The sequence below is a fragment of the Sabethes cyaneus genome, chromosome 1 (assembly GCF_943734655.1).
Source record: "Sabethes cyaneus chromosome 1, idSabCyanKW18_F2, whole genome shotgun sequence".
Classification (NCBI taxonomy): domain Eukaryota; kingdom Metazoa; phylum Arthropoda; class Insecta; order Diptera; family Culicidae; genus Sabethes; species Sabethes cyaneus.
The window spans coordinates 42,618,470-42,634,291 of NC_071353.1; the positions used below are offsets into that span (position 1 = coordinate 42,618,470).

Below are 15,822 nucleotides of genomic sequence, written 5' to 3' on the forward strand. Positions count from 1 at the left end.
CACATGCGGCCCTTCGAGGTAATCCGTGAGGCCTGTGGATTGATTTGAGGAGAATTTGTCAGTAATGGAATGAGCACCAATATACAGTTTAGTCGTGACTCCTCCTATGCGATGTGGAGTTGAATGCTTTCCGGTATGATAGCAAGGCGAGTCTTGGGTTATGATAGTTGAGGACGTAAATTGGACCCTGCCGTCATACAAAAAGTACAAGCGTCTATGCCTAGTGACACGGGGGAAGACTTGACGTAGAACTACGAATGTAGAGCAATTCGTCTCCCAATGCTAAAGCACATGTGAGAAGTTCATAATTTCAACTCTTCAGATAATTTAAATGGTGGACCTAAAAAGGTCCGTTTGTCAATCTCGAATTCTCAAATTTCTGACTCGCGGTGTCCATTGTCTACTTTCGTCCATCAGATAGGTTATTGGTGTGTGGATTAATGGTGGGAATACTGTTTACCAGAAAAACGCTACTGGTAGGATCTGTAATCAAGATAGACTTTTATGTTTATGATGTTGTGTTTTGATGATGTTATGTCTCGTAAGCTAGCTGCTTGCCGATGTGTCGCCAACCAAAGCCGCTGACCGAATGACAATGCGCACCGAACGGCAAGCAGAAGCAATGTTTCAATTAAAACCTTTCCTGCCGATGTGTCACCTACCAAAGCCGCTGATCGAATGACGATGCGCAGCAAAAGGCATAGCAGCCAAACCCATATCGTTCACTGGCGGATGAGTCGATGGATTCTTCGGTTTGTTGGCGTCTCGCTTGGTGAATTTGTATGTCTTCGTTGCCTTATCCGGGAAACAGCAACAGCTGAAGCTAAGAATATTCGAACGGATTCTGTAGAGCGTAAATTAAATACAATCATAAGGAAGCTTAACCCATAGCTCATCTCGTATCATCTGTGCTAGGGAAGCATTAACGTGGGAAGGGAAAAAATGAAAAAAATGAAACAATGAATATTCGTCTAATATTTTCTCAATTGTTAAACGTCTGTTAGGGAAACATGTAATCTACTGTGTTGTAATGAATTTTTTGAAAAATTTCTAATCGATTGATATCTATATCTCTAGAATCTATTGACGGATGATTGAGTTATAAGCCTGCAAACTATAACCACTTTTCGTTACATGTTCCCTTTTCGATTTTCTAAAGTGCACTTCCATGTAAATAGAATAGAATTCAAAGACGTAGTCCTACGTCAAAAGGCCTCGCTACACAATCTGCACAGGGCCTCGCGCGTTCTAACACCGGCTTCAGTGCCGCATTCGAGCTTCTACAACCATGCAGCGAAAAATTTATCGAAAGAAATGTTTTCGGAAGGGGCTGCAGTCTTTTTCGGCGCACTTTTATAATTCGACCAAACAGTGCACAGTGGGGATATTTTCGAAAAAAGGTCCTTTTTCCTCTACATCTCCAAATGTCGCTGAGCTAGGTTCAATCTTTTGATGTCAAAAGAAAGATATTGGTATAAAGATTCCAATGGCGCTATGCTTGTTTATGGAACGCATCTATTTTCAACCGTTTTTGGCAAAAGAAGGGCATTTTACCATACTTTTCTCAACATGAAGAGATTTAAAAGTTCATATCTCCGGATTCTGCTGGGATAAAATTGATCTTTTTTCGCCATAAATATTTCCGCGATAAGGGCGCAACTAACAAAGTGTAAACAATGAGAAATATCAATGTGATAATTTGCCAGTACATTTTCAAGTCTTAATTTAAATAAAAGTTACAAAAATCAAGGTTAAAGACATAAATTGGTGAAGAATAAATCAATTTCACAATTAATTTCACAACAATAAATAAAACGATTTATTTACAATTTTCCAGTTGAGCCCCAATCGCGAATCACTCCGGATTTGCTTACGACAAATGATTGTTTCTTGTTATTTTAGTTAAATAAACGGCATTATACATTAGTTTTATCAGTGATTATCAATAAAACTTAATATCTCTGGATTCCGCTGGGATAAATTAAAACCTGTTTTTACCAAAAGACTGTCATTTTTATATGCATTCGAACAGTTTGGTGTTTGTTTACAGCACCTGTTTGTTTCTTGTACTTTTGGCAAAATAAAGATCATACTACCCTAATTTAACAACGTTAACTGAGAAAATTGTGGTAAACTTACTAATTTTGCCGCGATCAAATATCCTACTATCGGAATCTACGTAAAGTTAGCTTTCATGTGGTGAAAAAAGATCGGTTTTATCCCAGTGGATTCCAAAGTTATCTATTCATCCCAAGTAACAATTTGGGTTTTATTACACTCTTATGATAGCATTTAAGACCAAAATTGGTCATGAAAACCGCCATAAGAGTACAATAAAACTCACTTTGCTGCTTAGGATCTCTGTACTCCTAGAAAAGTAGGGTAAAATCCCACTCATTTGGTTAAAACTGTTAGCAACAGACGCGTGCCGTAAACACGGACTACACTATTGGTATCCCCATAAAAATACCTTTCTTTTGGAACCAAAATATTGAATGTAGCCCAGCGGTATTTGGAGATATTGAGATAACAGGCTTTTTTGCAAAAGAATCCCCACTCTGCAGTGGTACAACCACAATGGCGTGATCGTGGTATGCAAGAGGTGGAGTGGAGACAATACCTCAAACCAAAGGCCGATTCAGGGATACTAGTTTCTTTTGTTGCACACATTCTTCGGGTAGATAAATACAAGAGAATTGATAGTAAATTTAATATGTTGCAAAAATTTCGTATTCGCGCGAAAAGCTGGCAACACTGTTAGAGAATACTTTACTATATACTGTATACATGCTTTCACAATAGGGCAACATATTTTTATATTGCGTAGAGACTCACTGTTTCATAGAAAATTAATTTTGCTCTTGGTTTTACATGAGAAATTGGGGGTTACTTGCTTCAAAACGCTGTATTTCTGGATCGGCAAGGAATAACTCGTAGTGATAAGTGATTCTTATGCAAAAAATCTGGAGAATACGATGGAGTTAGAATTTTGGAGATCAAATTGTCTTCGTTGAGAAAAAATAGAACTTTATTTTTCAAATCGAATTAAAAAATATTTGGCAACACTGGTGCTTTTTGACCAAACCTCGTGATTTTTAGTCATGACCTTGAAATGCGGTCAGGCATATATTAATATTTTTTGAAACGATGATTCTACAATTGATGAACAGACGACAAGGGAAAGTAATGGAGAAGGATTTTTTGGGAATGGAGGGGAAAGAGTGGAAAGGAAGGAGGGGGGAGTAATAGGTAGCTACGCTTAACAAGTTGTCGTTGTGACTCCTACCTTTTGTCCAATGCTGGAAGGTGCATGGGTGGAACCAAGGTATACTCTGAGATTATAACCGGATTCGAACCCACAACACCCGCCAGGGCATGTGGCTCGCTGGTACCCATGTACCTATGAACCCAACCGATGTCGCTACATTAATAAGGGGAGTCGTGTAGACTCCTTTTGTCCAGCACCTCTGTGGTTCATAGGTACACGGGTACCAGCGAGCCACATGCCCTGGCAGGTGTTGTGGGTTCGAATCCGGTTATAATCTCAGATTATAGCTTGGTTTGACCCACGCATCTTCCAGCAATGGAAAAAAGGTAGGAGTCACAACGACAACTTGCTAAGCATAGCTACCTATTACCACCCCCCCCCCCTGTGTTGAAAAATTCATAGCAGCAAAAAACTCTATGAGATTTCATGCACAAGAAATTTCAACTTTGATCAGAAGCGCCGAACTCACATATGAATTTCTCTCGCTATTATATGCGATGTCTCTGTTGCTAAGCGATGTGAACCAAATTCAGCAGTGGACATTTTGCTTACTTTTTCCACAGCTGGCATTCCATACAACGAACCAGAGAGCGAAAGAGAATTAACCGCCAGAGAAAACATCAGCTGCGAAAAAAGCTAGCACACATTCATGAATGAAGATGGCAAACAAATTGGCAGAATTTACATTTTTCCGTCGCGGGAATCCACATTTTCTTAACTAGAAAATAAAAAGCCTAATAAGAATTAGATAAACATGTAGTTTAAATGTGTGTTTTAGTTTAACTTTACGATTTATTCAGAGATTCATTCTCTTACGCTCAGTCACAGTTACGTATCGCACGAGAGAATGCCTATGCTGTTCAACAACGAATTTGTATGCATAGGTGTATAGCTCCGGGTAACAGTTGAAGCAAAGCAGAATATGATCAAGTGGGAAGAAATATGTGTGAGTGTTGTGCTTCTTGCTATGAAAACAGAAAAACTCACTTTTTTCTGCATAGGATCAGGTTGACATGATTCACAGTTGATTTTGATTTTTGATGAGTTTTAAGATTTCGAGTTTTTAACATCAGTGCCCCCCTCCCCCCTTCCTTTCCACTCTTTCCCCTCCATTCCCAAAAAATCCTTCTTCATTACTTTCCCTTACCGTCCCTTCATCAATTGTAGAACCATCGTTTCAAAAAATATTAACACTGGTGCAAAAATACTGTTGTTTTCGAATTCTTTGGGCAATTTTCTTTGAAAATGTGAAAATAGTGTCCTTCTAGACTTAATTTTTCTGGAGATATAAACAAAAGAAACTAAACGAATTGGACGAAAACCATGCTTTTGCTTATAAAGGGGGGGGGGGGGGCTTCCATTAAGGGAGGGGAGTCCAATCGGCACCACACTTGGGATTTTTGCTTTTTGGCCCAAAACGAACATCTAACTGAATTTGGTAAAAATCCGAGAAGGTCGATTACACGGGTATCGGACACTTGACGTAGAATGACCCAAATAATTTTTACTAATATGCATATGAATTCCAATTTTTAAGGGTCGTTTCGAATCGAAATGAAGAAAATCCTCATGCCATTGCCGTAACATCGTTCCATCTTGAAATGTCACAGTTTGGTGAATTTTATGAGTCGGTGGAATAAACGCTTGATAAGCGCCTATACGACAAACAAATTCTAGCCACCCATAACGTAACAGTTAATGAGACCCGCTGCACTTCCATGATCTCCGACTTTTTTATATCACAATTCAGTAGAGTAGTTATGGTTTCAACAAGACAGCGTAACATGCCACACCACGCAAGTAACAACTGATTTATTGAAGCCATCGGCGATCGAAAAATCCAAACTGCTATAATTTTGGTTTGCACATTTACGCGTCCCTTTTCGGTACTGGTTTTTGAATTTATAACGACAAACTTCATGAAATCATTCTCTGTGCAAATGTGCTCTAATGTTCTGCTCGATGCCCTATGACTGTCAAACGTGTTTTTATTACGTACTCATTTAAAGGAGTAATCCACCGCATATTTAGTACCTTGAATGATTCTCAAGCAAAACTCCATGAAATTGCTATGAAACAGTCACAACTCGTACTCATGAAATAAACTGAAGGATACAATCATAAAATTCCTGTCATATCCCGTACCTATCACTGTCGGTTGAGAAGAATACGTTTGAATTCCACTTCGCTCGGAGAAAATTATTGTACATGTATGATTGACAGCTAAACGGGCTAGTCTGTGGAGGTTGAACCGTGCACGAAAATATTCGTGCCTCAAAACTCAAATATTTGATAATTGCCAAAGTTCTGTACTGAAACCGAATTCTAAATCAACCGTTTACAGTTTCAAACTTTTCCGGAGTAACAGGGCGCAAAAAGTAAACTTTTCGATCCCATTCTGTGCTGCATCATGGCCCTTCATCGCTCGAGTCGATCAATGACAGACGCTCAAAACATTTTGCGAAGTGGAAACATCATCCACGGAAGCCTGCCCCCAAGGCAGGAATGGAATTTTAGACCAGTCGTTTCCGAACTGGATATGAACTTCGGTCTTGCTACTGGATTGAATAAACGAACCAGCGTACGAACGAAAGGACACCCCCCACAGGACTATTACATGACCAGTCAAAGTGGTAATAAAAAACTGGTTTCGATCGATCCGACGAAAAGCTTATGAATATCAACTGAGCTTGCCTGACTCCGACGAATCCTGCTTAGCTGGGGAGGGAATGCAGTTGGGAAAAATTGATTTATGATGAATACACTCTGCATTTTTCGCACATTTTTTCTATTGCCAACTGTTTTTTTTCGACGCTACAAAGCTACAAAAGCCGCAGAAGAACGCCATCGTCGAACTATCTCGATGTGCTAAAGAAGTGCGGATGGGGACGGGGGTGGAGTCATGAGAAATCGATCCCAGCGGCAAATGTGCGAAATGAACGAAAGTCAGTTCTGTAACCAATGCGAGCTTATAATAAAAAATACACCGAGTATTGGACGTTGAATGATTGATTTATTTTTTGCTTGTAATTTGTTTCGTAGATTACGTTATGTGATGATTTGCTTTATAACAAGCTTGTCTATCTTTTACCGATTTGCTACAGCATATCTTTCAAGACGTTCCAGTTTTCTGAATAATATCCAATTATCCATGGCAACATGAATCGATACATATTAATGCCTAGCTGCATGCTGGCTCCAGTTAATCATTCTAATCGCAGCATATTTCTTTTCCGCTCTTCAGATTTCAGCTCGACCGTGTCACCGCATGCGATAAATCCATTCATCAAACACTGGGAACCAGCCCGGTTCGACCGGAGGCAGCTGGAAGCGGCCCACCGCCACCACGAGAGCCATCGCCGGCGAAGACGCAACGTCAACTACGACCACAGCTCGGCCAGCTACGGACCGGCAAATGTGGTTCGGCTCAGCTTCCACGCTCATGACAGGTAAGTTTATTTCCCAATCAACAAACTGAACGAACGGACAGGAACGACTGGAAGGAGGGAAATCCAGAAGCGACAACTACTTCTGGTTCCAGATGCCAGGAGGGTGTGCTATTTTCCTGTTAGCAGTCGAATTGTTTCTCTGATGGTTTATTCGATAACAAATTCAATCTCACATCTTGGGCAGATTGCTTTGCATTTCGATATTTGCGACCCTCTGCTCACCTAAGCCAATAGTCTATAGATTTCTCAGAATATTTGGAAAATATGCAAAACTTTTCTCCTCGTCTTTCTTTGTTATTTGCTTAACAATGCTTTAAGGTGCTATGTTGAAAGTCGAACAAAGGTGAGGACACGGTGCTTTTGTTAGAAGAATATCGATAAATAAATATTTCTCAAAATACTAAGAATGTGCTCTATGAAAAGATACATTACCGTTTCGAGCAATTAAAACGAATATTTTACATAATTTATGTCAAATCATAATAATTTATATGTATTTATTTATTTATTTATTTATTAAGTCGACATCAACAGACTATAGTCCCAATGATGGATAAGTAGCTTAATCTAACACACACAGTCAAGAAATTACAATTACAAACACTAACAATTTTCTTAGTCGTCATTTGTTGAAAAAAACATAGAGAAGTTACGACGGACCGTTTCACGTGACAAATTAAAATCAAAAGCGAATGCAACCCGATTGAAAACTCGCTGTATACCAGTCAATGAGCTGTTTCGTCCGTAGTTGGTGCGTTGAAAAGGTACCCTCAGCATTGAGTTGTTCCGCAGTGCCCTGGGACGCACGTTTAGATCAATCGCCCCAAGAATAGCAGGACAATCAATTCTTCCCTGCAACGTGTCGACAGCAAACAGAGCTCTTGCGATGTTCCTTCGTGTCTGTAGTGTCTCCAAATGTATTAATCGGCAACGACTTTCGTAACTCGGCAACTGGAACGGATTTCGCCATGGTAGACGACGGAGAGCAAAGCGTAAGAAGCGGCGTTGAACTGATTCAATCCTTTGCATCCCGTTTTGGTAATATGGATGCCAGACAACGGAACCGTACTCAAGAGTCGAACGGACGAGTCCACAGTATAATGCCTTGAGGCAATAGACGTCAGTGAAGCTCTTAGCGATGCGGAAGACGAATCCTAATGTTCTGGATGCCTTGTCCACAATGTAAGAAATATGCCGTTTAAACGATAACTGGCTATCCAAAATAACGCCGAGATCCTTTACCTGGTCGACACGTTGGATTTCTGTACCGCGTAGCATGTAGTTAAAAATGACGGGTTCTCTGATCCGGGCAAAAGAAATAATGGAACACTTCTCAGGATTGACAAGCATGCAGTTCAGATTACACCAATTCGTAAAAGTCTCAAGCTCTTGTTGAAGACAAATTGCATCGTCCTTGGAACGTATCTTCAAGTACATCTTCAAATCGTCGGCGAAGGATAAACGAGGACCTCTGAGTACATAGTTGACATCATTGAAGTACAATAGGAAGATTAACGGTCCTAAATGACTACCTTGTGGGATTCCAGATGAGGCCGGAAACGCATTTGATTCAAAACCTGCAACAGTCGCAATCAGTTGGCGACCTACGAGGTACGAACTGAACCAATGCAACATACTGCCGCTGATACCGAGTCTCTCCAATTTAGCTATCGCAATAGCATGATTGATTTTGTCAAACGCCGCAGACAAATCAGTATAAATGACATCCGTTTGAGCACGATCCGCTAGACTTTCGGCAACATATGTTGTGAGACAAAGGAGGTTTGTAGTGGTTGATCTGCCTGCGATGAATCCATGTTGGTCGTCACTCAAGTAATGTTTACAGTGCGACAGTAGCGGAGTCATGACTACAAGCTCAAATAACTTGGAAATGGCACACAATGACGAAATTCCTCGGTAGTTATTGGCATCTTTCCGATCCCCTTTTTTATGCACAGGGTTATGTACATCATATATTTGATTTTTCTTTAGTGAAAAGAGAGTGCTTCTCCCCTGAAATAATGAGTCTTTTCTCTGTCAAAATAAATGAACAACTAACGTATTTTAAAGCAAAATACTTGCATTATTAAAGAAGATTCAATGATTCATGGAAAAGTTGTGAATTTTTGGCGAATAATTTCCTAAATTTGGCTTTCAAATGACACTCCCGGCCAGTCGCACCCTACCCTGCCATGCCTAATGAAATTTAATATTGAAAAAGCTTGATTAAGTTGCTGTTATTTGCTCTCTTTTTTTTCATTTTTGTTTCCCTGCCAAAAACACCGTGACGCATGTTTTCCATTTCCCATCGCGCCCATCCGAACGGACTTTCCGGTGCAAAACTTTCTCTTTCCTCGTTTTCATCCTCGCATCATCGGCAAGAAGTCCGAACCGACTAAGTCAACTTTTCCCCTCCACTGGAAGGCAGGGGAACGGGGAGGAGGTTTCCGGTTAAACTTTGTCAATTTTTGCAACTGGATCAGTGGCTGTTGGTGGCACAGTGGGGCGAATGTGGACTTCATTGCAAAAATAACTTTAACTTTTTCTATCTTTTCTTGTGCCTTAGGGCTTGTGAGATTTGGACAGGAAATTCAAAATCTTTGATTGATCCTTGTATAATGAAATTTAAGTTGACTTCCAATGTTCGGTATTTGGTAAAAATACAAAAGTAACTTTTACTGTCTAAAATTATTTCAGCATTTTTTCAAGCTTTGTCAAAACGGAAATATGTGAGTAGAATATCTTTACTGATGCATTCATAATTCAGTTACTCAAATTCGTTTTAAACTTTCGAAATTTGTTCTTTATCAACCTAATAGTAAATGTTTGTTATAATTGTATACAACTATGTAATATTTGCTTGTTTTTTCATTATTTAGTCGATCCTGATCCTAATCCTGGTTATTTGACTTTTAAGTTACACTTCAGAATTCACGATAACGGCTAACGATACAAACTTCGCAGTTTTCCGAGGCCTGGTGATCAGAAGCACCTTTCTCTCTCGCAAAAATATCTAATATATAAGGGTCATTCCACGTCAAGTGACCGAGAAAAAGTACAAACTTGTAATCGACCTTCTCGGATTTGAACCAAATTTTGTCAGATTGTTCGTTTCAGATCAGTAAGAAAAAATCCTAAGTTCGGTGCCGGTTGGACGTTCCCTTAATTAATGGGAGTACCTACATGTTTAATGAAAAGACACGTTTTTGTCAAATCCTTCTAATTTCTTTAGCTCATATCTCTGGAAATACTAGGTTTAGAAAGACTGTTTTATCATATTTCCAAAGGAAATTGTCCAAGGAATCCAAAAATATATTAGTTTTAAGCGGCAGTGCTGCCAAATATTTTTTAACTCGATTTAAAAACTAAATTTGCATTTTTCTCTCAATGAGTACAATTTGATTTCAAAAATTTCAACTCCATCATATTCCTCAGATTTTTTTACATAAAAATCGCTTAAAACCACGAGGTGTTCTTGGCCGATCCAGAGTTACAGCGATTTGAAGTAATCTACCCCCGCTTTTTCATAAATAATCAAAAGTAAAATAACATTTCATTGAAGCAGTGAGTCTCTATGCATTGCAAAAACATATCGTGGAGGTACCGTGGAACCATGTATACAGTATATAATAAGCTTTTTCTTAACCGAGTTGCCAAATTTTCCGTTTTTCTCAGTATTACCCACATTAATTAAATCAATATTAGTATCATAGCAGCAACAAACAAAGGAGGTAAAATCTAGAGGCTATCAGGGAGCTGAAAAACATTTTACAATGCTACGGGCAAATCACTAGAATATTTTACGCCATTTTAAACTTATATTTCTAAAACTAGCGTTAACAATGAAAACAATACGAAAAACTAAAAAGTTGGCAACACTGTTAAGAAAAAACTTTATTATCTGCGGTATATACGCTTTCACAATATCACACATTGCTGTTACATTGCTAATAGTGTCAGTGCTTCAATAAAATATAATTTTACTATTGATTATTTATGAAAAATCACTGATTTCTTTCTTCAAATCGCTATAACTTTGGATCGGCAAAGAACACCTCGTGGTTTTAAGCGATTCTTATGTAAAAAAATCTGAGGAATACAATGGAATTGGAATTTTTGAAATCAAATTATACTCATTGAGAGAAAAATGCAAATTTAGTTTTTAAAGCAAATTTAAAAATATTTTTTCGGATTCCTTGGACAATTTCCTTTGAAAACATGATCAAATAGTCTTTCTAAACCTAGTATTTCCAGAGATATAAGCAAAAGAAAATAAGAAGATTTGACAAGAACGTGTCTTTTCATTAAAAATGAATTCTATTATTCCAAAGGTGCTTCAAACCTCGAAGACGATTAAAACAATATAGGGCACGGGTGGGTATTTCCAGCCCATTAAGCGATGTCATCTATTTTTTCGGCCTATGGCCTAGTTCTAGTGGAAGAACAGGTGGTTTTGACGTTCTTTGAATAAAAAATAGTAGATTACTTACAGTCTTGAGAAAATAGTTGTAACATATTAAAATTGTATGTCGGCAAAGTATTTTTATTGGCGAAAGAAAAGGCAAATAGGCTGAATTTAGAAACCTGCTGAAAATACCCTCCTGTACCCTACACTCGGACATCGAAGAGGGAAAAAATTGCTTGGCAAAATCACTGAGCATTGTCACTAGGCAGAACTTGGCTAAATACCGACGATCAAGAACCAGTTAACCTCGATCCTGAGAAATAAATAACGCCAAAGGGAGGACAGAGATAGTGAAGAATTAGAACAACTATTCCGAGCTAATGACACGCAAGAGTTTTACGAGAAGGTGAACCAAACTCGTAAGGGCTCCACATGTGTAGAGACGAGGGAGAGAATCTAATCACAACTAGTGTGAGGTGGTCGACAGATGGAAGCAGTTGATGAACACCTCATTGGCGAAATTGCAGAAGGCGTAACGGAAATTATCCTAGGAGTGACCATGGAAGATGGTCAATAGTAATGTCCTAGTATATTTGATCTCCAAAAAGTCAAACGAGAAATCGGGTTGTTGAAGACCAACATAGCCGTTGGTAAGAATCGCCTTCCAGCAGAGCTATACAAACACAGATGAGAAACGCTGGCAACCGCTCCTAGATTTCGGAGGAGGAGAAGCTACCGGAGGAATGAATGGAAGGAGTGGTTTGTCCCATCTATAAAAAGGGTGATCGCCTCGACTACTGCAACTATTGCGGCATAATGCTAGTAAAAGCCGCCTACAAGCTGTTCTCACAGACATAGATGCCATTTTCACATATTTTTTCACACGCATAAATTTGGGACCCTATCATTTCCTCCTCAATATTTAATTTTTCTAGCATATTTTTTTCTGTAATATACATAGCTAATGAAGTACTTTAATTATCAGACACATTGGTAGAACCAGAACTCACAGGAACTGATGTAATTGATGATGATTAAACCTAGTCGAGAATTTGATATCTGTGTTGGAAAAGAGCGCTACAGCTGTAGCGTTAGGTTATAATATTATTCTGTATGGATGCGCAAGTTTGCCGTTTTATTGGAAGTATAGTGAAAAGATGTGCTGCTAATCAAATGGGAACGAGTTAGTAAAATCTCTTTAATGTGGAAATTTTTTTGTTACGAAGTGTTAGATGTTACGAATACTACTGGAAGAGAATTCAAATTTATTATCATATTTACTAAACAAAAAGAAAAGAAATAGAAACATTACATACAAACACGATAGAGATCAACTAAAATTGTAAAACATAGACAGCTATTGGAATGATTCCTATTCTATACATCATTCTTTTTTAAGAGGGGAGGTGTGCTATACGCACTCCCCGTGTACTATAAAACAGTACACATTAAACCGCTATTTATTTACGAGTGGTTTACGCCCGCTGCTGTGTGATGCATGTAGCCGCGTTATGCTGCATGTGCGTTTATGATGCGGAGTGAACGACGCCACTCGCAGCGATGACGATATGACTCATCACTGCTGGTGCGCATTTGCTCCAGCTCCGAACCGGCACGCGCCACTGGCATCACACAGGCGAGGCGCGGTCCAAAACAAAAACTAAGTACGATTCAGTACAATAGCTGCCAATGTTGATAAACATTGACTATTTTGGAAGCATTGATATTAAGTATTGGTATTTGACCGATTGTGCTAGCTAAGGGAAAACCCTGTATAAAAGGGCTAGTTCCAACCAATAAATCGAGCAGTAACTTAGATCAGTCCGACTGGAGACTTCGATTTTGATCTGGGATCTGTACGCAGACACCCCGGACACCAGAAAAGAAATCCACTCCACTGTTCTTTTAGTCAGCCTGCTAAGTTGTCCGAACGACTGTAAATCTTTTGGATATGGTGTAACGCCACCATAAGAGCGTAAGGTGCAAACGGGTGGATCAGGTTGTCGGATCCACGATAAAACGAGGTGATAAAAACAATCTTCAATTTTGTAAGGTAACAGAAAAGTCTTCCTTCATACGCGCCAGATATAAAAGCTCATAACTTCCAGCGTTTTCATTTCTCCATTTTCAAATTTTACAATCAAGAGGAGGTATAGTATATCAATTTTGAAAGCTTGTGGAACAGTGAACATATCCCGTAGAAAGTTAGTTTTTGATATTACATAATCCCAAGTAAGAAGTAAAAATTGGTCTGTGTTAAATCAGACCGGACCAAGTCGCAAAATTTAAAAAATTAGGAAATGACAGCAAACGATCAAGAATTTTCTAAGCTACATTTTAGTGTAATCAGACAATATAAATGTTGCAAACAGTCAGAGTTATGATATGATTTCGAACGATTGATAGCTATAAACCATACAGAGCAGCAAACTTTGCACGCGTTTTTCTCGAAATCAGAGTTTTGTCACTTGGTTCGGTCTGACTTAACACCGACCAATTCTAAAGCCTCTTGATTTTACTTGAATTTTATAAAGGTTTTATTGCGGTATCAATCATTACCTCTGGTTTTACTGTGGTATTGCGCAATACCAAGAGGATACGAGCTCAGAACAGAAGTGGTAGTCCGAACGATTCGGCGATCAAAATTGGTAACGGAATCTTTTTTGTTTTTATTTTTCTTTGGGATTGTTTTCGCACAGAAGCGAATAACAGCAATATAAGCAGAACGCTCGCTGCCAATCGCATAGCAGCTTTCACATGCTTTCGTGTGCATTCGTATGCGCTCGTGTGTTTTCGTGGAAAAAAGTGACTCGCCACCAGCGTTGCCACACGTACAGATATTTGTGCATGCATAAATTTAGGACCCATCAATTATTTTAGTTCCGATGAGTTCTGGTGCTACTTATGTTCCTGAATTTAAAAGTAATCAATAAACTATTTATGTTATATAAAAGATAAGACTGAGAAAATAAATTACACCGAAGAAAATGACAGGGTCCCAAATTTATGCATGAACAAAAATCAGTGCTTGTGGCAACGCTGCTCGCCACCGCCAGGTTCGCTAGTATCTGTAGAAAGTAGCATGTGCGTGTTTGGATTTCTACTTCCACTTCTGTTCTGTGGGATACGAGTTTTAATTCACTTATAGCTAGCTAGAAAACCATAATAACATTGGTTATAAAGCAAATTTATTGTGGTTGCTTATATTACCACGTTAAAACTTGTTGGCTGCACCACGTCTCTTATAAACTTACCATACGTGTGGTGTAGCAATACAATATGGCGCACCAATCGAAATTGATCTTATTACGGTTCCTTGTCAAACCGCAATAAATCTGTTAATTATTCGCCATTGCGTTTATGCTGTTAAGATCGACTGAGGTACATATATTGTATTGCGGATTTTCGGCTTTCCAGTCAGTTTTATATTGAAAACGGCCTGACGTTTCGGCCTTTGATTTTGGCCTTTTTCAAATGTAATATGGTTACGTTTTCTTGTCTAATCGTTGATTGCCAACGGAAGGAAGTTCAAATTTTAACATCAACAAATTTTAACATTTTAAAACTGACTCGAAAGTCGAAAATCCGCAATACAATATCTGTTAATTATATAGAGCTATTAAAACGGTAACACCTTGACCAATCAGATTTATTGCTGCTATTGTAAAGAATGTTAGAGTTCAACACCGAAATCATTTTTTTATGCGAGGCCATATTGCCATATTCTAGTATTCTGTTTTAGCTCGCAAAGAAAAATTTATCAAAACAAAGTGTTTTGCATAAAGACAGTTATTATCACTCGGTTTTCCTGTCACAGGAAGCAACTAAATTGATTTTGCTAGAAATTGACATTGACTGACTGAATGTATTTATTTTATTAAAACGACCAGTTTTCGAAAATTGCATAATTTCGAAGGCGCGTTGATTGTATCCACCTATCATGTTAATATGCACGATAAAATTTTAAGCGCATGTGCTGCAAATCAATATAAACTGCTAAAATTTATTAATTATTCTATGGGATATTTTATTGTGAACGCTGCAAAACAAATCGATCAGGATGATCTGACGGTAAAACTTTAACTTTTGTGCTTACGGATATATTTTCTTGTTAACAAAGTTGGCGGACGGATATAGCTTTTCAGCAAGCTGTATGCTTTATAGCTTTGTAGCGAAAAGCTTTATTAAATTATGGCGGTAGCTGTCAAGCAGCGAGAAGTATAATCGGTTTTATTGCTGCTTTCAGCAGAGCGTGATAAGACTACTTAAGCTTATGACCTGAGTCTTATAAAGCTTATGGAAACCTCCTGAAGAGTGGGCCACTTGGTCAGAAAGCAGTTTTATAGCAGTCATCAGAAAGTTCTGGTGGAGCTCATAGTTTTGTAAACGGTTTTATGAAATTGGTCATGAAAACCACTATACGAACGTAATTAAAGTTGGAATTGTTACTTGGGCAGTGGCGCATTCAAGCGGGAAATCGGGCCTACTTAGCCGAAAACAGAAAAGCTTGTGGAGGATCCGGGATCATGTAGGCCGATATGTCTACTGGATACATGCGGAAGATAATCCTGAATAGGCTGACGAAGTACACGGAAGATGAACACGGTATGACGAACATGCGTTCGGGTTCAGTAAAGGAAAGTCTACTGTAGATCCTATCCGTACAGTAGTCGAGCGAGCCGCGAAATCGTCCAAACAGA

At 38.8% G+C, this 15,822-nt stretch overlaps 1 protein-coding gene across 1 annotated transcript in view; it reads left to right on the forward strand.

Moving 5' to 3' along the window:
- LOC128745614 (uncharacterized) overlaps positions 1 to 15,822 on the forward strand; it is a 289,476-nt gene that overhangs the window by 79,206 nt on the left and 194,448 nt on the right. The window contains exon 2 of the mRNA XM_053842691.1: positions 6,513 to 6,717. Coding sequence (XP_053698666.1) covers positions 6,513 to 6,717 — 205 coding nt within the window. The remainder of the gene's footprint in view (positions 1 to 6,512; positions 6,718 to 15,822) is intronic.